General features: G+C 44.5%; 5 protein-coding genes across 6 annotated transcripts; 3 read left to right on the forward strand and 2 right to left on the reverse strand.

Moving 5' to 3' along the window:
• The first annotated feature begins 167 nt into the window (after positions 1–167).
• On the forward strand, positions 168–2,582 carry fam177a1 (family with sequence similarity 177 member A1). The gene is made up of 5 exons (XM_068580578.1): positions 168–285; positions 637–816; positions 908–974; positions 1,077–1,174; positions 1,345–2,582. The coding sequence occupies exons 1-5, from the start codon at positions 217–219 to the stop codon at positions 1,558–1,560; spliced, it is 630 nt and encodes a 209-aa protein (XP_068436679.1). The 5' UTR covers positions 168–216; the 3' UTR covers positions 1,561–2,582.
• Positions 2,583–2,860: 278 nt separating this feature from the next.
• Positions 2,861–7,137, reverse strand: ppp2r3c (protein phosphatase 2, regulatory subunit B'', gamma). The gene is made up of 13 exons (XM_068580488.1): positions 6,933–7,137; positions 6,702–6,826; positions 6,323–6,427; positions 5,996–6,108; positions 5,358–5,455; positions 5,028–5,098; positions 4,809–4,941; positions 4,641–4,696; positions 4,272–4,347; positions 4,046–4,182; positions 3,665–3,802; positions 3,511–3,570; positions 2,861–3,267 (listed from the first exon to the last, which is right to left on the reverse strand). Exons 1-13 carry the CDS (start codon positions 6,997–6,999, stop codon positions 3,073–3,075), a joined length of 1,374 nt encoding a protein of 457 aa, XP_068436589.1. The 5' UTR covers positions 7,000–7,137; the 3' UTR covers positions 2,861–3,072.
• Positions 7,138–7,532: 395 nt separating this feature from the next.
• Positions 7,533–15,252, forward strand: prorp (protein only RNase P catalytic subunit). 2 transcript variants are annotated; one of them, XM_068580492.1, is made up of 11 exons: positions 7,533–7,619; positions 8,050–8,324; positions 8,534–8,672; positions 8,851–9,085; positions 9,176–9,480; positions 9,909–9,956; positions 10,075–10,207; positions 13,745–13,855; positions 14,412–14,560; positions 14,753–14,951; positions 15,065–15,252. In XM_068580492.1, exons 2-11 carry the CDS (start codon positions 8,249–8,251, stop codon positions 15,191–15,193), a joined length of 1,524 nt encoding a protein of 507 aa, XP_068436593.1. In that variant the 5' UTR covers positions 7,533–7,619; positions 8,050–8,248; the 3' UTR covers positions 15,194–15,252. The 2 variants fall into 2 exon arrangements, with proteins under 2 accessions (XP_068436593.1, XP_068436592.1); XM_068580491.1 differs by having other exon boundaries at positions 7,533–8,324.
• Positions 15,253–15,401: 149 nt separating this feature from the next.
• On the forward strand, positions 15,402–18,995 carry psma6a (proteasome 20S subunit alpha 6a). The gene is made up of 7 exons (XM_068580954.1): positions 15,402–15,590; positions 16,194–16,288; positions 16,402–16,483; positions 16,690–16,845; positions 17,218–17,396; positions 17,992–18,086; positions 18,322–18,995. Exons 1-7 carry the CDS (start codon positions 15,515–15,517, stop codon positions 18,377–18,379), a joined length of 741 nt encoding a protein of 246 aa, XP_068437055.1. The 5' UTR covers positions 15,402–15,514; the 3' UTR covers positions 18,380–18,995.
• Positions 18,996–19,329: 334 nt separating this feature from the next.
• Positions 19,330–23,344, reverse strand: nfkbiab (nuclear factor of kappa light polypeptide gene enhancer in B-cells inhibitor, alpha b). Its single transcript, XM_068580865.1, has 6 exons — positions 23,030–23,344; positions 22,083–22,188; positions 21,767–21,977; positions 21,037–21,125; positions 20,666–20,926; positions 19,330–20,575 (listed from the first exon to the last, which is right to left on the reverse strand). Exons 1-6 carry the CDS (start codon positions 23,284–23,286, stop codon positions 20,540–20,542), a joined length of 960 nt encoding a protein of 319 aa, XP_068436966.1. The 5' UTR covers positions 23,287–23,344; the 3' UTR covers positions 19,330–20,539.
• Positions 23,345–24,679: the final 1,335 nt, after the last annotated feature.

Here is a 24,679-nt window from a genome sequence, read left to right on the forward strand (position 1 = left end):
AGTAACCTTTATTATTGCCAATTCATTTTTCTACATGTATTATTATATTATTTATTTGATTTCTTTAAGAAAAGCCAAGTACATGACAGCAGAGCTGAACATATGCAACAAAACGGGTTTAGCGCCGACAGCTTTTATTGTGAAGGAATTATAACGGAAGTGGTCCCGGCGCAACCCAGACAACAGGATCGCGGTGAGGTGGAAGAAGTGACCGAGATGGCAGATTTGTCGTTATACTTAACTAACGTCAACGTTTCACTGAAGCAAACTATGGAAACTGATAAGGTTGGTCCGTGCGAAACTACTTTCAACACGTTCTGTGTTTGTAAATGAACAAATACGTTTTACATTATTTGCGAAGTACTTCCTTAGCTTAGCTAAGAAGCTAACCATCAGTAAACACAAAGTAGCTAACTGGCGAGTTAGCGAGATAATTTGTTACTACATTTGGTTCGATTCACTTTAACGTTGCTTTCCTTACTGAATAGCTACAGTACATAGTGTAACTAACACATCATGTTAGTTAAATAACTTTGCAACGTAGTAATCTGTTTTATGTTTGCCCTTTTTTTAGGAGTTTATTACTAAACGTGATGGAGATGGGATCAGATATAATATAGCGCCTTGTTTTGACAGAATCCCTCAGTGGCGACAGACTTCGGCACGGTGGAAATGGGGGACTCTGCCAGGAGTCATGTGAGGGTTCCCCGCAGGACCATCTTCTTCGCCAGCGGAGAGACCATGGACGAGTTCAGCACCGATGAAGAGGAGGACGTGGAGGAGCCCGTACAGACAGACGTCATTGCTGTCGATACGGTGGGTTCCTTTTTCTTTTTCTTTTACTTTTTTTGATTGCCCAGTGGATGTGTGTGGTCTAATAGCCATGTTCGCTTTGTGTGTAATTCAGTCCAAACTGACCTGGGGTCCATACTTCTGGTTCCACATGTGGAGAATGGGCACCTCTACTATCTCAGGTAGCAAGGACCAATCAGCATCAGACTGTGTCCTGAAATCTCATGAGATTTCATGGATGTTTTACTTTAAAATATATTTATTGTGTTTGTTTGTTTTTGCAGTGTGTGACTACATGGGAGAGAAGCTGGCTTCTCTGTTCGGTATCACCTCTCCTAAATACCAATACGCCATTGATGAGTACTACCGCATAAAGAAAGAGGTAGGACACGTCCTTAAATTTTCGTGTGTCAATTTCCTATGCAAATGTGAGCAAAGTCATATGTTTGGAAAAAGCTGTTTGCACAGGAGCAAAAAACAAGCAACAGGTGTCAAATAGTAATCTATACTGGTAATAATTGCAATGTACACTGGTGTCACCCCGCCCTGTAGGAGGAGGAGGAAGAGAAGGAGAACCGTCTGTCCGAGATAGCGGAGCGGAGCTTTGCGGCGCAGCAACAAGGTCAGCAGGAGGATCTTCATCCTGCCACCGTGGCGCAGCCAGAGACGTCCAGAGCTTCCTTTGTCAACATCAGCTTCGATATCGAACCTGAACCGCCACTTAACACCTTGGACGGCAACAAAGTCCCCTCTCCTCTCCCCTCCTGAGGACTGACACTCAGGAGACAAACATTCACACGTTGAAATTATGTAGCAGTATAGATTAATATTTCCGTTTTTATTTTATAAAACTAAATCTTAGTTCACTGTGCAGGGAAACAAAAGTGAAAAGGGCTGCGAAAGTGACTGCACTAGCCTTATGCGTGAATGCGTTTATGACTGTTAATCCTGCTACGTAAAAGTCCAAGGTTTCGCAAGTCCAGCCATTTAGATAAGCAGGGAACGATGTTATTGCCGCTTCAGCCTTCTGACAGTCACGAGTACTCCCTTAAGGCCAGTGTGCCTTCCTGCTTTTTTGAACAGGACTCATGTCAGTTTGCTTAGTTATTACCTCTGAGGCCTGTTAATCTGAGAACTCAAGTCATACGTATGATGCTTGGTTTTGTAGATTAATTAGTAATTGCTTGGTTCCCTCCAGAGCATAAGAACTGCCCGCTAAAATGTGGCGTTCTATGAAATATTAACAGGTAAGCATTATAGCTAAGTCATTGGACATGGTCCTCTGTTTTCTTTCCATGTAAGAAATGTGTTAATGTGGTCATTCTTAAATCTACAATGGGATATTAACCGAATACATCGTTACTGCCTTTGCGTGTGTGTGTGCGTGCGTGTGTGTGTACGCACGTTGAGGGTTCATTCTTAAAGTGTCCTTCTAGAAGCCTTTTCATATGAGTGTTTAGCTGCAGGCATGAAGCCAAGGCCGAGCCATCATAAGCTTCTTATTGATTATTTATATCCCCGACGTGGCTGTGTGGTGACAGCCCTCGGATCTCAGAGCAGCGGTGTTTATCACGCCTCTATTGAAAATGATCTGTCTCGAGAAGACATTTGTTAATGAGTTTGTTCAGAAAATGTTGTGGGTGAATGTCTTTCTCTAGTCAATGAAGGATGTTATCCATGCTTTTTATTTATGTGTAAAAAGGGCCAATATATATGCAAAAGTTATTTTAACAAACCTTTAATGAATATTTATATTTTCTTTGTGTTAATAAAACGTTCATATGATGGTGTTTGTTTTTTCTTTGTTATAAATATTATAACATTACTTTTTTCAGTCATCCCATGGAATCAACCCTGTGTTAATTCTTAGAAAGTTCCCTAGTTTATCACCTGCTAGGCAATAAAATCATGAAGTTTTTTATAATGATATTGTTCATTTACAACTTTAAATTAATTTATGAATGTCCCTCTTGTGGCTCAGCTCTACACCACAAAATCTCAAAACAGCAGCTCTTAGATTTTTCACACACCCGTTTGATTTCAGTGGGTGTGAATGACCGACCAAACATTTGGGAATTTTCGGAAAAGGAAATATTTATTTCAAGAGGGGTCAATAACAAAACAGTCTTCTTTACAGGAAAATACTAGAAAATAAATGACGCAATTGCTTTCCTCCTTTCTTTCCTCAAGGGATTCACATTGACGCTTGGCTATAGCGTACCCAGGGGGACCTGAGTCAGCAGTAAGAGTTCAGTTCTGTGAAACGCCCCAAAATCATCCTCAGCTGTCGTCGAGGTCAGCTGTGTTGCTGCCGTCGCTGTCGCTGGCAACCAGCACCTCTCGGTTCTCGTAGGTCCAGAAGCCGTTGAGGTCGATCAGGATGCTGGTGACGGTATCTCCCTGGCAACTGTTGACCAAGTCCTGGAGGGTGATCTTGTAGGGGTCTTTAGGCTTCACCATGTCAAAGATCTCATCCTGAGGACGAGGCAGTGTTCGGAAACGGTCATCTTTATTGTTGTTTTACCCCAAAACAAAGAGTGTGTGCATGTGTGTGTGTAAGAAAGAGACCAGTACGAACCACAGACACAGGCTATGGTATTTAAATAACATTGACCGTAGGATATTTTGTCTACAAGGAATACATTAACACCAATAGACCATATAGTGACGCTGAACGCTCTAACTGTGTGTGTGTGTGTGTGTGTGTGTATAATATACCTTGACATCCTGGAAGGTGACCTGCTCCTGACCGTGGAGTTTCATCTGCTCCTGAATGGCCTGAAAGCACACAACAGTACGATTACACACCAACACGAGCAACAAGCTCGGTCCGAGCCTTGAAAAGAGGGTCTCGAAACAGGGACAGATTTACCCTGAAGAAATAGTTGAGGGAGAAGACGTTGAGGTATCCCTGGTTGTCCATGTCCAGAAGTTTGAAAATATACTGCAACGCCGCGGGCTCCTTCCTGTTTTCCAAGGCCAATACAAAGTCCAGATAGGTCTTGTAGTCCTGAGATAGCAGAAGGAGGAGAGAAACACTGTTACTAAACCCAGCAGCACTCAGAATTACGCCAAGCTTTCATCTTAAATGAAGATTTTTGGACCGACAAAGGAGACGGCGCATCAATCCGCGTCATTAAAACACCACTGGACAACACAACAGCGACGGAGAGTTGGAGAGGAAATGTCGGAAAGCACTAGAGCCGCATTGACCGCTACACAACTCTTCTACCTGTAGCGTATATGATCGTACCATTTCGCCATCGTAGGTGAGGCACTCCTGAAACACTCTGTCCAGGAAGACCGAGGTGAGCGTCGCCGTGCCGTAGCGCGAAAGCTCCTCTTTGCTCAACATGCCGTTGTGGTCCTTATCCAGGTTGAGGTACTGGCCTGCGGAGACGCAGAGATGCAAAACATCCGGAAATAGGGGAAACCACGAAACATTGGATTTGACATTCGTGCAGAGGTGTTTTTCTCACCGTAAACCCGGAGAGCAGAGGGGGCTGAGAACCAGTTGGACTCCTGACTCTCTTTAGAAAGCTCCTCGTCTCGCAGCTAAGAGCCCAGATGGAGGAAAAGCAAAAAAGAACATAAGACGGTCTTTAAAGTTTTGGGAGAGTAGCTTGGAAATTAATCTGCCTCGTAATGTTGGACAATCTCATGAGGTTGAAGACATAAAAAAAGCATTTATCTGTGTAACAGCGACAAAATGTCCTGAATTTGTCGTTTTAGAAATAAACATGTTTTTTAGATTTTAACTGCCAGTTTGCAATGTAGAAACCAACTAAATGTATAACATCTTATCAATGATAGAGTAATAATATTAATAATAATAATAATAATACCACCTCCAACAAGTCGTCCAGAAAACTGCAAGCCAATATATCCTGGATTTTAATCTTTCCTGAAGAAGAAAAAAACAGACACGCATGTCCTTATCCGCTCTGAAACCCAAATTTCAGCATTACATTTTACTTTAGAGATTATGTTTTTTACTATGTGGGGTTCAGGCTCACCTGTTCGGAGGGGGTCCAGGAAGAAGAAGAACTTGCGAACAGCGGTGCAGACGTAGAAGGAGTAGAAGGACTTCTCCAGTCCGTCCAGCTGAGGCAGAGTGGGGATCAGCTCCAGGATGTAGTTCTCCAGATCCTACACAGAATAATGGCTTTTTAAAATGTCACTACTAAAAGGAAGGAAGATACTTTAAAGAGGAAAAACCTGGTTGAAACGCTTACCGACTCTCTGAGGTGGCCTTGTCCTGCGACGTCATACAGACTCAGGCCTATCCGGGTCTGATGCAGCCACACTAGATGTACAGAGAGAAGAGACATGAACAACACTCAGTGACAAGATATTCACCAGTTTAGATCAATCCAGGTAAAAAACTAAAATATCAAGGGAAATATCTTGAAATATTGGGTCAGGTGACAATAACAAGCCTTTTGTTGGTTGTCCTGCCTTCTCAAGAAATCATTCATCCTTTTTATCTTTGCAGACTTTTGCTTATTGATAAACATGTTTTTTTTAAAAACTGATAAAGTCGACAAGAAAATTGCGGTCCAGACCTTTCCTCATGACGTAGTTAAAGAACTGCATGATGGAGATCCTGCCGTAAGGGTCACTAAGGAGCAGCTTGGAGTACACTCTGGCTGTGAAGAATTTTCTGAAGGAAAGAGAGGAGAGAAGGGGTGAGGAATTGTTACTTTTAATAACGTTACTCTGTTACATCTAAAAGTCAGGTCTTCCTCCCTTTTATATCTGCTTTGAACCCGTTTCTACCTCCAGATACAGCTATCTAAGCTGGAGTTTTACTTTTCCAGACCGTTCCAAGATTCAGTTATTTTCTGCTTCACACATCAAAGACAGTCTGCTCTCCATAGTGGACTCTCATTGACATATTCACCGGCCGTGTCCACTTCCCGGTTCAAAAGTTTGTTTTGGTAGTCACAGCAACCTGCATTTACTAGTAATCACCTTTTCAAAGCATTTAGGATTTGGCTAAATATAAAGTAATCCGAGCAAAGACACAATGACGCCAGACGGATATAAAGTCAAGACGACGGGGGGGATTTTCCACATTCAGCTTTTGATCCAGCATGAATCCCTTGGCGCAATCAACAAAGACATAAAACAAGACAGGCACAATATATGGTTTCACCCAAACCGCACTGTACTCATTACACCTCTACTTCCTGATGCTTACTGGCACTTGGGCCCGGCCTTCTCCCCGACCTGCAGGTAGGCCTCGTAGCTGATCATGGCCTCCTCCCCGCTCACCGGGGGAACCTGGTGCTTGTCCAGCAGAAACCACAGGTTCTACGGAAAAGACCAAGTGAAAGATCAAAAAGACAACAAAGCAGATTGTTGTTATTCATGCAGAAGGAAGTCAGTGCTGTGACTGACTCCTTTTTAAGTGTGTGTGTGTGTGTGTGTGTGTGTGTGTGTGTGTGTGTGTGTGTGTGTGTGTGTGTGTGTGTGTGTGTGTGTGTGAGTGCGTGCATGCGTGTGTGTGTGTGTCTGTGTGTTTTACCTGTAGTTCCTCATTATCCAGCAGTTCTCTACTCTTCCTCTGGAGGAAGACGGCTCTGGATTCCTCTCTCAGTTTCTGTAGTAATACTTCATCCTCTGCCGGTAGCTGCAGAAAACCATCATCATCATCATCACCACCACCTAAGTTCTGGTGTCAGGTATCATTATCACAATATGGTGCCCTGCAATAATATACCGTGTCCAAATTAATCTTGAAGTTTTATTATTTGGGGGCAGAAATGTCATATTTTTATGGAACATGATTATTTGGCGGATGGTGCTCGTGTTGTTTGGAGACACAGAGGGTTTAATCATCTGTCTGGCAGAGGAGCACTTCCCTTTGGGTTTATACGTGTCATATGACGTTATTGAAGTAATACCCTGTAGTAAAACCGTGGGATGTTCTTGTAGGACTTGTCTTTGTCTCCTCCTTCCTTCCACTCCGTGTAGTATTTGCTGAACAGCTCCGTTTCTTCGGCTCTCTTTTCCTCGTCGCTTCTGTCATCTGTACAGAGACACGTTAGTTTTGATTCAGCGAACCAACGAAGCTGTGAAGCCAAAAAGGAGCTCACGTTAGCCATCACGAGACGTTACTTTACGTTTTGTCTCACCTTTTTTGGTGTTCGCCAACCTCCTTTTCAAAATGTCCACCCATTGAGGCTGTTGGTCTGTCGCCATAATGTCACCGTCTCTGAAATTAATCCCGCATTTCGTTAATACACCCTTTCCATCGCAAAAGTTTAAAACAGTTCAAATTAGACGTGTGTACTAAAGCCTCCCAGAAATGGGTCGAAGTCAAGTTTCTGACTCAGCAAGTATATGGCTTCCGGTTTGGATTTTTTCTTTCAGAATAAAAGTATAATGTTTGTACATTCGAGAAACGCAAACGCACAAATGCCGAGTCAGTAAAGTATATGTACTTCCAAACAGTTTATATTCATTCAAATACAAATATTAACAAATAAAGTGAGCTATTCATGAAAATTAGCCTCAAGTCTATGTATAAATAATACATAAAATCGTAATGAGACATAAACAGTTTACGAAGTTAAATTTGGGCTGAATTTATTTTTTTAACTTCCTTAAAGTATTTATATATTTTTATTTTCAAACCAAATTGCGTATTCCGGTCTTTTGCTGGTTGTCTTTACAAACTTGACAGTTCACCAACGCAGCTGTCAAGCGTTGATGACGTCAGTTGTGCGCCTCGAGTCGTGCCTCCTGCTCCCTCATTTGTGTTTACCGATTAAGTTGTAGAAAGAAAAGAGCTGTATTTGATTTGCATCTCGAAAAGAAGAGTGAGTCGCATTTAAAGACTTGTACCTACGTATATAACCAGCGAGAGAGGGATATTGAAGTATCTGCAGGCTTTGGGGAACAGCAAGGTTATTAGCAGGCTCATTTCCAGGTTATTAATTCATGCAACTCACAGCATGTGATAGTTTTTTAGTCAGTTGTTTAACAACTACATATTTCTACCGTGTGTATGTATTATGTAAATTAGGATTATATCTAATGTAAAATTGAAGTACAGTGTAGTAATCGAATATCTACATTAAGTACAAGCCCATAGGCCAACATGGGCTTCACCTTGATATTTAAAGTCAGAAAATGCCTAAAACCATTCAAGCCGTTCATCTACCAGGGAAGTTTAGCTTTCTACACACTAAATACTTCTCTGTGCAAGTCACTACAGCTGCCCCTCTCGGCCCGCTTTCTGTGCACCAGACACACCAACTTGACCCCAGGGGGCAGAGAGACAGACAGGGGGAACAGTGGACAGGCCGGTGGACAGGGGGGAGTCGAGAGTAGCAGCAACGGACGCAGGGAGGTGGCATTGTGGGATGGTGTTGGGAATGGAAGCAGCAAGAGGACGTCTCCCCTAAAATCTGTGTTTGCTGCCGGGACGGCCAAGCGGATAACACAGATGCTGAAGAGGAAAGCGCCTCGGGACTGGGAGCAGCCCTTTGCGGAGCCTAAAGAGAGGCCAAGTAGAGGAGAAGGTAGTACTCCATCGGCTTTATTTAAAGGCAACGTTTTACACTCAGCCTTGTGTCTCCTTGTGTTTTTCTGCCCGTTTGTGCACACTATTTTCCTATTTGTTTTTGTACTTGCTCAAAAGACACTTAAACTGCCAAGCCTAATTGTATATTTGAAAGCGTTTGGGAACCATTGTGTCATTTCCCTCACTTGAAGCATGAATGTTTCACAGTGAAGGTGCAGCCTCCCGACCGGCCGCTCTCTGTCGCTGGCTGGAGGACGCTGAAGGAGTCTCTGGGAAATTCTCAGCGCTTTGACATCCAGATGATGTGTGCGCTGTTCAAGTCCGGGTCAGAGCTCGATATCGCCAAGTGAGTGCAGGACGAGTGTGTTTGTGTGTCTGTGATTTTGAATTACACATTTTTTCTTTTCTTATTTAGGTACAATTGTTGGTTTTACAGTTTGAGCATTAACATTTAAAATTCAAATAACCAAATAGAGGAAAATATGAGTAAGGTATGTCAATGTATATCCACCACCCTACCACAGGTCCCTGCTGTCGTTTGTAGCAATGGAAACGGGGACGCTGTCTTATGAGCTGCTACTGCGGTACCTGACGATGTGCGTGAAAGGCGGCCACGACGCCGAGGTGTTTGATGTCTATGACATCATGCAGGGAAGTTTCCCCTCTCTGGACACGGGAGCCTCCAGCCTCTTCATCAAGTCCTTCAGCCGCACAAAGAGGTGGAGGGAAGCGATCGGCATCCTATGCGAGATGAAGAAGGTGAGCTAAAAAAATAATGATCATATCGGAGCTGGAGGACACAGCGTTCCCTTCTCTGCCGTCACCTGGTTTTCACTGGTGTCCTTGCAGGTTTTTACCCCATCACCGCGCAATTACGGCGATATCATCGCGGCGGCGATGTCAAATGGCGACGCGGCCACGGCCTGGGCCCTCTATGACGAGTTGATCGAAAACGAACTGAGCCCACACCAGGGGACCTGGGTCGCTTTGTACAAGGGAGCGAGGAAGACTGAGGAGGTAGAGGGGAAGGAGGCTGAAGCCGTGTCTCAGTCGGAGCACCGGGAGAGGCTGCTGGGGATTCTGCTCCACATGAGGAACAACCAGATCTACCCCGAAAGCGAACTCGCCAGCGGCATCAAGACGTGGTTTGAGAGGTACAAGAGAGCGATACAGGCTCTGAGGCTGTAGGTGGGAAACGAAGGCTGATCGCACTCTATATGATTTACCTAGCTCCTGCGGCAAACTCTTTAAAAATGATGTAATTTTAGAAATATAGAAACACAACTCATCAGTCGTGAAAAGGGGCTGTTTTCAAAACCATAATGTGGTCAATGAACTCTGATTTTGAGTTAACATTGTTGCTGAATTTTGCACTGGTGAGTTTTATTTAGGTACAACTTCAGAATACATTTGAGGTGGGTTAAACCCCTATTTTCCTTCTACAGAAGATAAAGCCAGTGTTTAGTCTTTTTCTCCTGTCTGTATGAACCTAACAAAATCTCATCCATGTTTATCCACCTCAACAACCCATCACTTCTCGCTCTCATGTCTCTTTTCTCTGTGTCTCTCTCTGTGTTTTCAGTCTCACGGGGCAGAGATGGACAGGAAGTTGGACCACTCCCACCCCAAAGTAACCACACCTCTTCCTACCAAAACATGAATCTTTGTACTTGTGCATTAGCTGAATAGTGTTTCCTGTATATGCCATTTATGAATGCGTGTGTGCGTGTGTGCATGCGTGCGTTTAGGGGTGTGTGTAACTGTTGTGGGTCGGAGTTAGAGTCCATCCAGCTGACTGCTGAGGAGTACCAACAGCTGAAAAACAGAGTGATGGCTGACATCATTGAGGGACGAGATGTTTTTAAAAAAACTACACCGGAGGTACACACGCATACACACACACACACACACACGCACACACAAAGCAATGTTCCTTCTGTTGTATGTTTTTTTTAAATTTATTTAGGATGAGCTAATTGGAAATAGCACGTCCTAAATAAAGAAAATTCCACTATGTCCTAGAATTATGGGAATTTTTATTTATTTTTAAACCAAAAATCCAGCATTTATTTTTAGGTTTATCTGTCAACAGCATAGCATATTAGCTCTCAGTCTCCTTCTCTCCGTCTTCTGCTAGATGGCGTCATCGCCTTTGGGGCTAGTTGAAACCGCTTCGTGAACTCTGCTACTTGCGCTATCCAGTTAACTGAGCGTTAAACAGCATCTGATCAGAATCCCCTTTGAGGCGTTGTTTCAAATGTTCTCTGGTTTAGAGACTCATTTCTGTGGGATTCTCTGCACCGCTTTGATATTTAATAATTAGTCCCTGACACAGAGGGCGATACCGCCAAAACGTCTCTGCCATCCTCAAAGTCTGAGCTTTTCTGTCTTTTATTGTCTATTCATAATGATTTGATTGGGATAATGCTCGTATCTGGGATAGATAAATCCACAGTCTACGTGGAGAGACACAAGCTTTTCATTGGATTGGAATTTACTGGCTGTATTTTTCTAAGTGCTAACAAAAATACACTCGCAAACAAAGTTATTCACTTGAAATAGTTCCAATCAGAAACGTGTCAACATCAATAACATGTAGTGGAATAATATGCCATGGCTCATTTATGTATGTAGAGACGGTTTGAATGTTTTCCATTGTGCTCTTCGGTAGTCAAGGGGAATTTGTTGGTGCAGTTAGTTAAATTGAGGGGATTTCCAGCATTTGGAGCACCATGTGAATCTGGATCACAGATACCTCCCGCAGAGGAGCCGGAACGAGGAAGGCAGACATGCCGCTTAAGTTCATGAATTCCCAATGTGTTTATTTTTAAGGGTCAAACGGTGCGCTTCAGACCACGCTGAAGCAGCAGATGCCGGGAGGCACGGGCGACAGCAGGGCAGCTGTCCTCGTCTGCATGTGCTGATCACTAAGTCGTCAAAGCCCGCTGGGAAAAAGGATGATGTCATTTCAGCAAACAGATAGATGCGTGAGACGCTGAGCTCAAGTCGTGCATTTTGACACTGCAACGAGAAAACCCCTGTGCACTTTAATGCAAACGAGCAGAACGGCCATTATGCCCCACCTTTTGTGAAGCGTATTATTATATTATTAACGCCTGTGACAATCAGTTTATTTTTTTCCATTGCTAATGCAGTGCACTAGATTATATTAGGTAATAGTTCTAGTGTTCTTGGAAACGAAAAGAAAACACCCAAAGTTTCCCAAAGGTTCAATTGTTTTATCACATTTGCTTCCTTTTTTTTGTCTACGCTGTTCAGCGTAGACAAAACACAAGCCTCAGAAGTTTTAACATATATTGCATAATACAATTAATACAGTCCACTTTTTTTTTTAAATGTGACTCATTTAAAACCAGTTGAGTCACATTTATTTTGGCATACTTTTACTCAAATATGGATTCTGAACTATAGAATGGGAGTTTGATGCATAGTATAAGTAGATGTTATCACAAATAATGTTAAAAAAAATATATGTATATATACATATATATGTGCATATATATGTATTTATATATATATGTATATATATATATATATATATATATATATATATATATATATATATATATATATATATATATATATATATATATATATATATATACAGCTAATAATATAGCTGTCAGTCAATGATTTTGTACCTTCAGTAATAATACTGTAGGCTATGGACTATATACAGAATACTACTGTGTATTTTTTGTAATAACGGTGTTTGAGTGACACTCTATGCTCGTGTGCGTGTGTTTGTGCGTGTGTGTTTTAAGCATTTATATTATCCACAGCAGCACAATGAACTGGTTTCACATATCGGCTCTGGAAAGTCCCTAGATAATTATACTGGACTCTCTCTCTCTCTCTCTCTCTCTTTCTCTTTCTCTCTCTCTGTGTCTCTCTGTGTGTCTCTCTCTCTTTCTCTTTCTCTCTCTCTGTGTCTCTCTATCTCTCTCCGTCTCTCTCTCTTTCTCTCTCTCTCTCTCTCTGTCCGTCTGTCTGTCTGTCTGTCTGTCTGTCTGTCTGTGTCTCTCTTACTCCTCCTGCTGCTCTTAATCTTTCCTTCTTTCTTTTCTTTTTTTCCCTCTTCTTTTTCTTTGTGCACCCTTTCTCCTTCGTAGCCAGTCCCTCTCTTCATTGCCACACTTCCATTTGTCCATCATCTATCTGTCTTTTTCTTTTTCTTTCTTTCGCCTCCCACCCAAAACACACATCTCTCTTTCCCCTGCCTCCAATGTAAATCTGCACATTATTGTTTAAGTACTGTACATCTGTGTGGGTTTAGTAAATTGAAAGCAATAACAGTGCAGCATCAACAGGCGCGTTATCTCGAGCATGGAGGAGGAATATTACCTTTTTTATTTATTTATTTTTTACATTTTCATGGTTGCGTTCATAGTGGCGGGCACGCAGTCAAGTTTCAAGTCCAGGGGAATTCTCTGCAAACCTATTTCCATACTGCTGCTATCTAAAAGTGAAAGTACTACTAACACTGTTTTCGTGCTGGAGGCCTATTCTAGGCTGCAGCACTGCTTGCCTATTATGGTACAAAGCTGTTCCACAGACCAAGCCTTCCTCATTCCCCGCACTGCAGAAAACCTGCTGTGGTCATGTTCAACAGATGACTCCAACATATTTAGCTGCTTTTTCAGGTGCAGACTTTTTTATTCATAGACTGTTCATTAGCCCCCTTTAGAGGGAGTAAGTATAAGAAGTGTGGCCGACTGTTGTACGTGCTGCCAGCTGCCCAACACAGCACCGAGAAGGAACGGCTGAGTAGACGTATTACTGGCAGGCCTGTGATCAGTCAGTGAGAAAAGCAGTCAACCATCAGGCCCGTCAGCCTACAGGTGGGGTTCAGATACGCTCCACGGCCGCGATAAGGAACAAGCGCCTGACGCTGCAGTCGGAGAGTTCTGCAGAATTTCTTCTGTACTTTGTCAGCATTGTGCATATTTATACAGACATCCAGGGAACTCGTCAGTCAAGTTGTCAGCTTATAAGGCATTTACCTTTTGCTGATAATGAGCCACGAAACCCAAACGTGTTGGTTTAGGTTGCCGTGTCATCTGTGGTCCCGTAGAGGAGGACTCAATCCCTAACTTCCTCCTGAGGTCAAATTAATTCCTTGATTGGTAAAATATCTCCACATCCACGTGGATGGATTGGACCAAGAATTCAGACGGACATTGTTTGACCCTAGAAGATGATACCGTCATAGTGCACAATCCCTGTATTTGTCTGCTCCCTGTGGTGGTTAATAGCTTCTTAAAAGGCAATAATGTCAAGCAGTGTAAAACCTAATGTTTTTGTACAACATTCAGGTCTAACTTTTTTTTATCTATTTCATCTCTTCTCCATTGACTCAATACATCACTATGTCTTTTTATGTGTGTGTCTGTTCAGGAGTTGGAGAGATTCAAGACGTTTGTGAATAGGAAGCCATCGTTCGATGTGGTCGTAGATGGGCTGAATGTGGCCAACGTCAACAAGGACAAAAGCAGGCAGTCAGAGACGGTAAGAAAACGCATGTGCATGCAAAATGTGATCTAACAGGAAGATAAGAGACAGAAGACAGACAGAAATATTTTACAGGGTCTGCGAGACCAACGGTTTTTTTTTCAGAATCCTGTCTCCACACACACACGCACACAGTTTCATCGTCTAGATTTTAGTGGTTTGTTCCTACATGTGTGTCTGTCCAACCCGGGGAGTTTTCTGCTGGTTGCACTATGACTATCCCCTGCACAGAGAGAGAGAGAGAGAGAGAGAGAGAGAGAGTAGGAGGTGCACATGGTGCCTTTTTAACTGGCCAAACCTGATTATAACACCTAGCCCACTTGCTTGCCCACATCTATCTGTCTATCATGCTTGTTATGTGTCAATTGTCTGTGCTTTTCGCTTCAAGGTCAAATATGTTGCATCTTTTTCAGACGCTCTGTGGCCACAAGATGCAGCAAAAGAACAAACAGACAAACCCGTGTCCCTATCTAGTGTCTGTACTAGTCCTTTAGGAGCTTCTACATTATGTTGTCATATAAAAAGTGTTGAGTTGTGTGTGTGTGTGTTTAAGTTGTTGGCAGTGGTGTTAGAGCTGGTGGGTCAGGGCCTGACTGTCCTGGTGTTGGGGAGGAAACACATGCTGCAGGCCTCCAGGTCCTGGGATAGACACAACATGAAGCTCATCCAGCAGAAGGCTCACTGCTTCTTCACTGAAAACATGTGAGCACCTAAAAATAAAAAATACCATGCAATATGTTCCATAGAAAAAAAGGAGCAGCATGTGGGAGGCTGATTTAATTGTATTCACATGTTATGGGTCAACACATTGTTATTTGACTGCATCTCTTTTTTTAATTTTTTTTTTACAACCTTTCTTTTCTTGAGATATTTTTTGTGTGTGTTTCTGATCAGCTCGGAGGATGACCCCTTCTTGCTGTATGCCACGTTGCATTCTGGCAACCACTGTCGGTTTGTGAGCCGGGACCTGATGAGGGACCACAAAGCCTGCCTGCCGGACGAAGCCACCCGGCGGCTCTTCTTCAAATGGCAGAGAGGCCACCAGCTGGTGCTGGACAGCATCATTGTAGCAGGCAGGAGAGTCCGGTTTCAGGTGAGGGAAGAAGAGCACGAGGAGAAGGAGGAGGAGAGTACTGAGAGAGAATTGATGATTGGGAACGAATGACAGAAAGAAGCATAACAATCAACCGTGTCTGTGTGTTTTAGAGTATTACCAGCTACGACACCATTATCCAGACGTCAACGGACTCGTGGCACATTCCCTACGACGACACAGAGGACCGGAGCACCTATGAAGTACCACAACGCTGGCTCTGCCTCACCGCAAAGCACTGATCACAAACAAAGCTTAACTGTGGACTTGTAAATAAATACAATCTTTGTACAACAAATAACTAAGTGTCACTCTTCAATACATTTTCTGAGACATGGGGGACGTTCACATTTGATCCGATTTGCACCTCTTTGCAAAAATGCAGGGTTGTCAGTCAGCGGTGACATCTGTGAACGACACAGCTGCGACGGTGACCCGGATGTGGAAGCTTCCAGTCGGACGGGTCACATCCGGTGTAGATGCTTTGCGTTGTTTTGGCTCTGTCGCCTCTCGGTTTAGCGTTAACTTCAGTCTAGACTCGTTTAAGGTTATTTCCAGCCGTCATGTCTCGGGGCTCGAGTGCAGGGTTTGACCGCCACATCACCATCTTCTCCCCGGAGGGAAGACTCTACCAAGTCGGTGAGTGACGCTCGTGAGGGAAATGAACCAAACTCAACCTGCTCTGTCATCACGAATGCTAACAGCTAGCAGGAGCTAGCTAGCCCATTCATAGCGCGTTGTTGTGTAGAAAATGAGTTCATCGTGATGGGGTCAGCACGAGACTCATATGTGATTAACTACAAATAGATGTTTATGTGTGGAAATTAACTACCAGCAGGTTTGTTTTGCTGCAGTTGTGCTAGCTTTTTAGATAGCTTCATTTAGCTGTGCAATGCTAGCATTAACATTATATTCAGATAGACGTTTGCATAAGACTTTCAACTTTAACATGCTGCTGACCCCCAGCTCACAATGTTATTCATACTAATTTTTTACAATGACCATTTATGTTCATTATTACTGAGCTGTATATAATGTTGAAACATTGTCAAAATAAAACCTGTGACACATCAAAAAAAAAACATACCCATATGTTACAACGTGAAATTGTATACTACTGTAACAGTTGTGCATGTAAAGTTAAGTTGCATGTAAAACCACCTACCAAGGATCCTGACTTGAAAATAAAGTTTGCACACAATTGTCATGGATTTGAAACATTTCCCTCTTATCTGTCTCCAGAGTATGCCTTCAAAGCCATCAACCAGGGAGGACTGACATCCGTAGCGATCAAAGGGAACGACTGTGTCGTGGTTGTCACACAAAAGAAAGTTCCAGTAAGTATACACACACACACACACACACACACGTATGTTTCTGTGGTCAGATTCCACAGCTTGTGTTGCTTGTGGTGTTCATCTCTTTCTGCCTTGTCTTGTGTTTTTCTCAGGACAAGCTGCTGGACTCGTTGACGGTCTCACATATGTTCAGAATCACAGAGCACATTGGCTGCGTTATGACTGGAATGACAGGTACGCAACGTCTCGTCCATCCGATGGTGATTACTCATCGTCTGCTTGGTTGTTGTTTTTCGTTGCCGTAATTTAAAATTATATAATGGGTTAGCGACTGTCTTGTCTGACAACCATGTTGAGAGGAAGGAATCATCCATTTCTACTATGCATTTGTGCAAAGAAGTTTACTTTGTCCAGTCCTAAATGTTTCCTCATCCCTCCAGCTGACAGCAGGTCTCAGGTGCAGAGGGCACGGTATGAAGCGGCGAACTGGATGTATAAGTACGGCTATGAGATCCCCGTGGACATGTTATGCAAACGCTTGGCAGACATCTCGCAGGTCTACACACAGAACGCTGAGATGAGGCCCCTCGGCTGCTGTGAGTAGTGTGCATGTGTGCCCTTTATGATCGTTTGCGTTATATAGATGTTTCTTGTTTCAACCAAAACGGACCTGGTGGAAATGTTCAAACTTGTTGTCTTCCATTTACAAAATGATATCTGTTCCTTCATGACCACAGCTGGTCAAAGCTTTTGTAATAACGTTACTTTATGATGTATTGAGCTCCATACTGAAAGCCGATTTAGTCAGAGAGTTAAAAACATTGTGTAAACTGTGTTTCATCGCTTTTTGATTATGAATATCGGGACAAAATATTTGCAGCTGCAATTTGCATTTCATACCTTTAAAACCTTACAGATGTCTACTGTCCTGTCTTCATTCCCACTCTGCCTTGCATCCTACCTCCAAGGTATGATGGTGGTCGGACTGGATGAAGAGTTGGGTCCGCAGCTGTATAAGTGTGATCCAGCCGGCTACTACTGTGGCTTTAAGGCCACGGCAGCTGGAGTCAAGCAGACGGAGGCCACCAGCTTCCTCGAGAAGAAAGTCAAAAAGAAATTGGATTGGACTTATCAGCAGACCATAGAGGTAGCGCACACGCAGCCGGACTGATCTGGGCTGAATGTCACAGAATTATTTGGGAATTTCTTTGGCGGGGGTGTGTTTGGGTGTCAGACAATGACATGGAGTTTGTGTCACCATGCTGAATGTCACTACACTCCTTTGTGGGTCTTTCAAAAGCTGAAGTGAAAACCAATCGCTCGCAGGCGTCGATGCAGTTACACAAATAAGGCACGGCAAGAATCCTGATATAATAAAAACTTAAAAATGTGTTATTTTTATAGACATTTTGTTAATATTTCCCAGATGTTAATGTGCTCCCTTTGGGAGTAGAATAACTCAACGCAAACAACTGGAATATGTCACATGGATCTGTTGGTAGAAAAGGAGAGCGGGTGGACAAATGCATCTGCCGTGGCTTCATTTGTTTCTAACATCCGTTAAAATGCCAACAGATTTTAAAACGCACTTTTACACAGTATGTCCCATCTTTCCCGATTATTTGACACCATGAGCTCTCGTTTCCAAGGGCGTCCATTGCTCTGATGCAAGGTTTGATTTTACTTCCTTCTCCTCTGCGTTCTGTCGTGCTTCTTAACAACTTTCTCTCCCTTCACGACAGACGGCCATTTCCTGTCTCGCAGGCGTTCTGTCCATCGACTTCAAACCCTCGGAGCTGGAGGTGGGAGTCATCACTACAAAAGAGTCTAAATTCAAGTGAGTGTTTTCCTCACACAAAAGGAGTGAATACATTGATAGACACAAGAAAGTAAAGTTGCTTAAACATGGTAATGTCTTGGCATTGTTAAAAAGGCATCAGAGCTTTTTTTAACAATTGATTGTAATGGAGATCCCCTTAAAACTAAAACCAGAGATGAGATCAAAGCAAAGGAGTATGTGTGTGCCTAAAAAAAAAAACTGATGACCATTAACTTGTGTGCTCGTGCTCCAGGATTCTGTCAGAGGCTGAGATTGATGTCCACTTGGTGGCTTTGTCTGAGAGAGAGTGATGAAAGCTCTGAAAAGGATGAACGGCAACACCAGAACCCCCTCCTACCCACCTACTCCATACACCAGGTCTCTCTCGTCCCAGAAGGAAGATTAATGAGGAGTCGGTATGATCTTGTTCAGAATGGGGTGTACCACACAGTGGGGTTGAGAGACACGGGAACAGAAATGTTTGATCAGTCCACCACATGAAACATCAGTCCGACATGCCCCTTTGGATGGAGCGCGGCTCAAATGACAGTTGATGAGCGTGACGTGAGCAGATTGGAAAAACGGGGCGGGGTACCACTACAGCTCCAGCACAATACCTCTTTATACGTCTCACAATCGTGGACTTTGTTGTTCGGCAGCTTCTCGAGTCACTGCCAACAGAGTTTTCAATCTTAATTACTCAGGGCTGCCGCGACGTGCATCTCCCCCAGTTTCAGGGTGATGTCGACGCTCAGGGGAACGGTTGTTGGAGTTCTTCCATCACAGACAGCCGTCATTGTAAAACCCTCCTTTAGGTCTGCTCAGGTCAACGGGAAACCCCTGATGGTGTCATCCCCTCCTCTGTGTCTCTGCCGCCACCGCTGTACATTACTGCACTTCTATTAAACACAATGTTTTTACCAGACACTCAAGTTTCCCCGTTTTTCTTTTCTTTGCGTATTGACGTCTGGAAATTTTATGTAAATGTAAAGCGGACATTTCAGACTTGAGAGCAACATGTGCAAGTAATATTATTACTGGGATGTATTATATGGAAGGACACTAAATACATTTTGTTTTATATCTGCACTCAAAAGGTGCTAAAGTTAAAAAAATACTAGCTGCGTTCAAAAAGTAGTTTCTGGAGAAATGCCAGTATTTGCGGGATCTACACAAATTGTGTACATTCGTAGGTCCATTAAAAGGGTCTTGCAAGTATTTAAAATATATTTTTTATTTGTATTCACAGCTGTTATAAAGCTGCAGTGCATAAAGCCAACACACTGAGCTGCTTGACATTGACTCAATCTGCATTACAATCATTTCACATGCGTAATTTAGCACCCTAACGGTTCACGCTGGATATTTATTATTTTACTAGAACTGGAGTAAAACTCCCTTCCTCGCCTCCACCCTTGAGCCGGACTGAAGCATCCTGTTGTTCGGCGGAGATTCCCTTTATGGAGGAACGAAAAGCAGGAATGTCGCCAACAGCTGAGTGTTCTGTTCCTGGGAATTTCCTGTTCCTTCCTCCTTAACCCAGCCCTCCCAAAAAAAAACCAGCCTCACCATCCCCATTGTGCTTCTTATCTCTTTCCACACACATACGCGCACGAGGAAGTTGCAGGCTCAATTGGCCAACAGTTCCTCATTCACTGGAATGCGGGTTATCGGCCCTGTTGCTGCATGACAAAAATAAAAGGCAGCAGTTAAAATCTCAACTCAGCTGTCATGCGTCGGCATTTATAGAAGCAGACACACTGACGGCGGCTAAAGAAGGCACGTGGTAAAAGTAATGTCTTGTATAATTGCCGTCATATCGTCAGGCACTTGTGATTATACGTTGAGTTCTGGAAGGATTTTCTTTTGCAATGTTACCAGAATTAACTTTTTTCCTTCTCCAAACTACATGCCATTAGTGACCTACTGCATCTCATGCCATCCCCCACGTCACCCATCCCCACAAACATGATCACACTTTTGTTTTACTGTTAAATATGAGTGTCTTTAATTTAACTGGAGTGTGCTGGACTGTTTGCTGTCTGACATATACAACATGCTCAACTGTACACATTCACAGCTTCCATAAAAAATACATCTTTGTATACACAGCATTTACAATATCATACAACAGAGCTGTTGCAGGTACATCTGTGTGGATGGACGTATGGATGTTGTTTTTTTCTGACAAATGATTCGCGCTGTCCACAGAATACGAGCAATCCTCTCATCATACAGCATAACTAAATCCGTCGGCCTGTATTCGCAGCTCGGCGCGTTCGCTCTTCTCCCGCGGCCTGGAACGGACTCGTTGTTGCTTCCTGTCCATCTGTTCCGTCGGGCGGCCGCGCACACGCCATTCACACACCGTGTGACGTTGATACAGGAAGTAGCCGAGCCCTTTCTCTTGTCCTTTACCGTCATCGTCGCATCCTCCTGCCTCTGTAACTTCCTCCTCCTGCTGCTTCCTGCTAATGTCCATTCCACTGTATGTCGTCATAACCCACCTGCAAACACACGAGAGAAGAAGGTCACACACTGCCCAGCGAGCTCGTTTTAAAATGTTACGGCGGCAGCTCCGCATTCTCAACACGCACCTCCTCGTCGGACTCGTCGGCGTTGTCTTCCTCACTGTCGTCCTCCTCGCTGTCGGGCAGCTCCCGCAGGTCGGGATCAGTCAGCGAGTACAGCTCTTTCCTGATGTCGTCGCCGTCGCGGCCATAGGTGAGGTGGAAGGGGGTGTGGCCTCCGGACGTCAGGAGGTTGGGGTCCGCCCCTTTCTTCAGCAGCAGTTTGACCAGCGACAGATTCTGCTGGTCCACGGCCAGGTGCAGCGCACTGCGGCCATTACGCTGCTCCTATAGGACGGGAGAGCCCAATATTGTGTTATATGTATGTACCATGCAATCATACACTACATAAGTGTCTTTAAGTGTGTATTTTCAAAATATAGCTTTGTTGTGTGTACCTTTGAGTTAATGTCAGCTCCGAGATCCACCATGTTCTCCACCAGTGACAAGAAACCCTGAACTGAAGCCAGGTGGAGGCAGTTCTGACCTGCAAGAAAACATCATAGGAAGAGCTTAACAGCTGACACCAGATCAGCAATAAACATATGTATATACCTGCTGCTTTCTAGAAAAAGATCCAGCCTCCAAAAAAGGGGGGTCTCAAATTAATTAAGATTCAGGAAGCGACAAATCGTTTTTGCATGGACAATCCATGTTAATGCTGATCACTAGAGAACAGACTTCTGCACGAGGTCCAAAGAAAAAAATCGACTTGTCTATCTATACTCCATTTGAAGCCTTAGCATCCGACATCACAAGTCACGTAATAGACGGGTTGTCTTGAGGAAGTGATGGCGTGAACGTGTTATGCCGTTCCCCTTGCGTGCCTAAAATGTTTCCTCCCCTCTAACCATAGTGTTCAGGGATAACAGGCAGAAGAAGTTGCTCTTTTTGTGCCCACTAGTCCTCTGGCCTGTTTCCATGCACCGAGGGTGGGCCACCACAGACGGGAAACTACTGCCACCGCTGCGGGAACATTATATTCTAATAATGTCAAAACATAGTCATTTAGCTGCTGAATCCAAACGTTTCCGTTCCAAGTAAACCGGCATAGTTTCAATGTCAACAGGCGTGTTTCCCATTATGTCATGAAAGTCAAAAGGTCTGTAAAAGAAACACCAATCTCACCGTGGTAGTTGCAGGCAGCCATCACAGCGTGTAGATGCTCCGGCTGGCAGTTCTGCGTGAGGACGCTGAAGCACAGCAGATTGCCGTGGCGACAGGCGATGTGAAGAGGCGTGTCCCCGCTGTCGTCCACCAGCGTGGGGTCGCAGCCGGACACCAGCAGGCGCTGGCACGCGTCCGCCTGGTTTGTTATTACTGCCAAGTGGAGCGGCGTCTAGGACAAGAAGACGTGAGGGGAAGAGGCAGATGAGTTATTAAGTCAGAGGACAGTCTTGTTGTTCTTTACGTGACGATGATGATGATGATCCTTCTTCAATACCTGTCGCTGGTCATTTTGTGTGTTGAGGAAGTCTGTGTTCTTGGACAGGTCTATCATGGTTCTGATGTAGTCCTTGGCCTCGTGGATGATGGCCAGGTGGAGCAGCCTGAGGAGACGAATAAAAGCTGTTCAAATACACAAACACGACCTCATTTAAATGACCTCCGAGTGTTCCCCAGACCCCACGTTGGGAACCACTCCTCCTATCTATGTGACTTGATCTCAGGCCTCATATTAAACGGGCCTCATTAATAAAGTCACGTTGTTCAACTAACGCGATAGCGCATCACGTGTGCACGCGCCTTGAGAAAAGTTACAACGCTGTAATGAACTTCTCGGCGAATAAACTGTTCCTATTTTATTTAAGAAACAAAAGGCACATTTGCACCCTAACTGTTATCTCCCTGGCCTCGTGACAGCAGCGAGCCACAGACACGCATTGCAGAAGTGTCTTTTACGTAACTTTAAGGTACTCTTTTTCTTGTTGTTGTTTCTGTCTCCCCTGCTCGCACCACGGGAGCGCGCGTCGGTCGGATAGCTTGGCGGCGCGCCCGGGACTTTCCCAGTCTGACCCGCGGCCATAGTAGATCCCCCCCCCCCCCCCCTGATAATAGCCTTTTGTTTACGTGCACCGCCGCGGTGCCTGACCGCAACTAAACCCGTTAAGTGGACTGTTAATACTGCTGCGACGTCGTTTGTTTGCTTTTTAAAGCCCAAAATGCCACATTGAGCCACAACGCGGACCCAGTCGGGGCCTGTTCCTTTGCATTGTAATGACAGACTGGAGGCAGACATTCCCCACAGGAAAGGGATCAAATTACCTCCCCGAGACCCGCGACGGGGCCTGCTCCTCGGGCCGTGACGTTACAATCCGAGAACTCGCAAATATCCCCGTGCATCATTATGTTTTCCTCCCTCTTTTAACGTTTCCTCGTGGTCCGACTTACGTGTCTCCGTCCTCCGTGATTTGCGTTTTCCACTCGTGTGGCTCTCCGGGTCCCGCGGGACTCTTCTGCTGCTGCTGCGGCGGCTCGCACTCCAAGTGGAGCAGCCGGATCTCGGCCGCCACGGCCTGGTAGTCCTCCTCCTTCAGCGAGTCCAGGCCGCTGTCGAGCCGCTCCTCCGTCGACATGGCCGGCTTCCCTTCTTTAGAGTCCCGGCTGTAATCCATTTGGTTTAATATACTGGTCCGGTGAAGGGCCATGGCTGCTTGTTCGTTCGCGACGAGGTGCGCTTGGTTGTCTGCGGGCGGAGCTGCGCAGCAGGCTGTAAATGCCTTTTGCTGCAGCGGGGCGGAGCTAACGACTACTAGGTGGGGGATTTCCAGAACACTGTCACTCAGAATAACACAGCACACATACAGAGAGCTGGCACCAGGAGGGGATTTCTATTCAGACACATATAAATACACTCCTCAGTTTGTCACCGACAGGGCGAAGTCCGTTTTGCAGGCTCCGCTTGTTGCACCCAAAACACCCATTTCTGCAGTATTTCAGTCATTACGCAAGTGTTTCCTCATCATAAATACGCATAAACAACTTTATCTACACACATACTTTTAAATCTGCAGAAAGTTCTCCGCTGTTAGCATTACAACTATGAAGTAGGATATGTTATGGAGTCAGCCTGCATGGACTAAAGAATAAGGAGAGCAGTGCATCAACAAGTCCAATGTTAATGCCACAGGAATGGCCAACGAAAGTAGAATAACTTGATGCACATCAGGCTTCTAGTTTGTTTGCACGTCTCCCTGCTGAGTCCCTTTAACAGAAGGGACATTTTGCTGAAGGTGGAAGTTCTGCAGCTTGTGTGTGATTTACGCATTAAACCTTGAAAACACAACAATAAAAACAAGCGGCCTGCAGTGGAATCATAATGTGTGTTTAACAAAACAGCAGCATCAGGTGTTTCTTGCCAGCATTACACTATCCATGCTTTATATGGGTTGTTATACTGAGATGAGGATTAGACCCCCACTGATTCAGCGGCAGTGACCTTTAATAAATTCCGAGTATCGGATCACTCGTTCAGCTCCTCCGCGGATGAAAATGGAAGGACTCCCAAGTCCCTCGATAAGGCCGCGAGACTTCCGCGAGGCTGCGACCTGTCCCTTTCACACACAAAAAGTAGGGGAAAAAAGGAAAAAAACAAACATCGAGTTGAACGTGATGTCCCGGAGGCCCCTGAGGGAAACTCCGGGTCGTTTTACTTCCCATTGTTCCGTCTTGTGACCAGTTAGACCGGGAGGCGCGCGCACCTCTCTTCTCTAAAGAGTTGAACAGCACGTTCATACAAATGCGTATGTTGTGCATCATCGTCTAGATTTCAGGCGTCTACCAGAAGAATCCACGGCGCAACAAGTGCATGTGACAGTGTAGCATCGTGCATTATGTGTCAGTCTGTTGCAGAAAGAGGACACAGGGACTGTAGTCACGCGGGCCACGGTCACGTTCCCCACAGTTCATCCCGAGCAAGTGAAAACAAGACCTCAGCTTGACCCGGAGTGAAGGCAGATGGATGGAGGAGAGGAATACGCACAGCGGGCCTGGAGGGGCTCGCGCTGCACATTTGCACAAATCTGTGTGTATTTAGACCTG

This window comes from Clinocottus analis, unplaced genomic scaffold (assembly GCF_023055335.1).
Source record: "Clinocottus analis isolate CAN_PGR_092001 unplaced genomic scaffold, fCliAna1.0.p SCAF_17, whole genome shotgun sequence".
Classification (NCBI taxonomy): domain Eukaryota; kingdom Metazoa; phylum Chordata; class Actinopteri; order Perciformes; family Cottidae; genus Clinocottus; species Clinocottus analis.

Bases quoted from the DNA above. Each gene is read 5' to 3' on its own strand.
- ppp2r3c (XM_068580488.1), bottom strand. From the start codon at position 6,999: ATGGCGACAGACCAACAGCCTCAATGGGTGGACATTTTGAAAAGGAGG. The intron at 6,109-6,322 runs GTAAAACACACA...TCTTTTCCGTAG, and splicing joins TGGATAATGAGGAACTACAG to AACCTGTGGTTTCTGCTGGA. The intron at 3,571-3,664 runs GTAAATCTGTCC...GTGTGCTTTCAG, and splicing joins CCCTCAACTATTTCTTCAGG to GCCATTCAGGAGCAGATGAA.
- nfkbiab (XM_068580865.1), bottom strand. From the start codon at position 23,286: ATGGCCCTTCACCGGACCAGTATATTAAACCAAATGGATTACAGCCGG. The intron at 21,126-21,766 runs GTGAGATTGGTG...GTTTTCTTGCAG, and splicing joins GGCTGCCTGCAACTACCACG to GTCAGAACTGCCTCCACCTG. The intron at 20,927-21,036 runs GTACACACAACA...CCCGTCCTATAG, and splicing joins GAGCTGACATTAACTCAAAG to GAGCAGCGTAATGGCCGCAG.
- psma6a (XM_068580954.1), top strand. From the start codon at position 15,515: ATGTCTCGGGGCTCGAGTGCAGGGTTTGACCGCCACATCACCATCTTC. The intron at 15,591-16,193 runs GTGAGTGACGCT...ATCTGTCTCCAG, and splicing joins GGGAAGACTCTACCAAGTCG to AGTATGCCTTCAAAGCCATC. The intron at 18,087-18,321 runs GTGAGTGTTTTC...CTCGTGCTCCAG, and splicing joins ACAAAAGAGTCTAAATTCAA to GATTCTGTCAGAGGCTGAGA.
- fam177a1 (XM_068580578.1), top strand. From the start codon at position 217: ATGGCAGATTTGTCGTTATACTTAACTAACGTCAACGTTTCACTGAAG. The intron at 286-636 runs GTTGGTCCGTGC...TTGTTTTGACAG, and splicing joins AAACTATGGAAACTGATAAG to AATCCCTCAGTGGCGACAGA. The intron at 1,175-1,344 runs GTAGGACACGTC...CCCGCCCTGTAG, and splicing joins ACTACCGCATAAAGAAAGAG to GAGGAGGAGGAAGAGAAGGA.
- prorp (XM_068580491.1), top strand. From the start codon at position 7,901: ATGGGCTTCACCTTGATATTTAAAGTCAGAAAATGCCTAAAACCATTC. The intron at 9,086-9,175 runs GTGAGCTAAAAA...GTGTCCTTGCAG, and splicing joins TCCTATGCGAGATGAAGAAG to GTTTTTACCCCATCACCGCG. The intron at 9,481-9,908 runs GTACAAGAGAGC...CTGTGTTTTCAG, and splicing joins ATCAAGACGTGGTTTGAGAG to TCTCACGGGGCAGAGATGGA.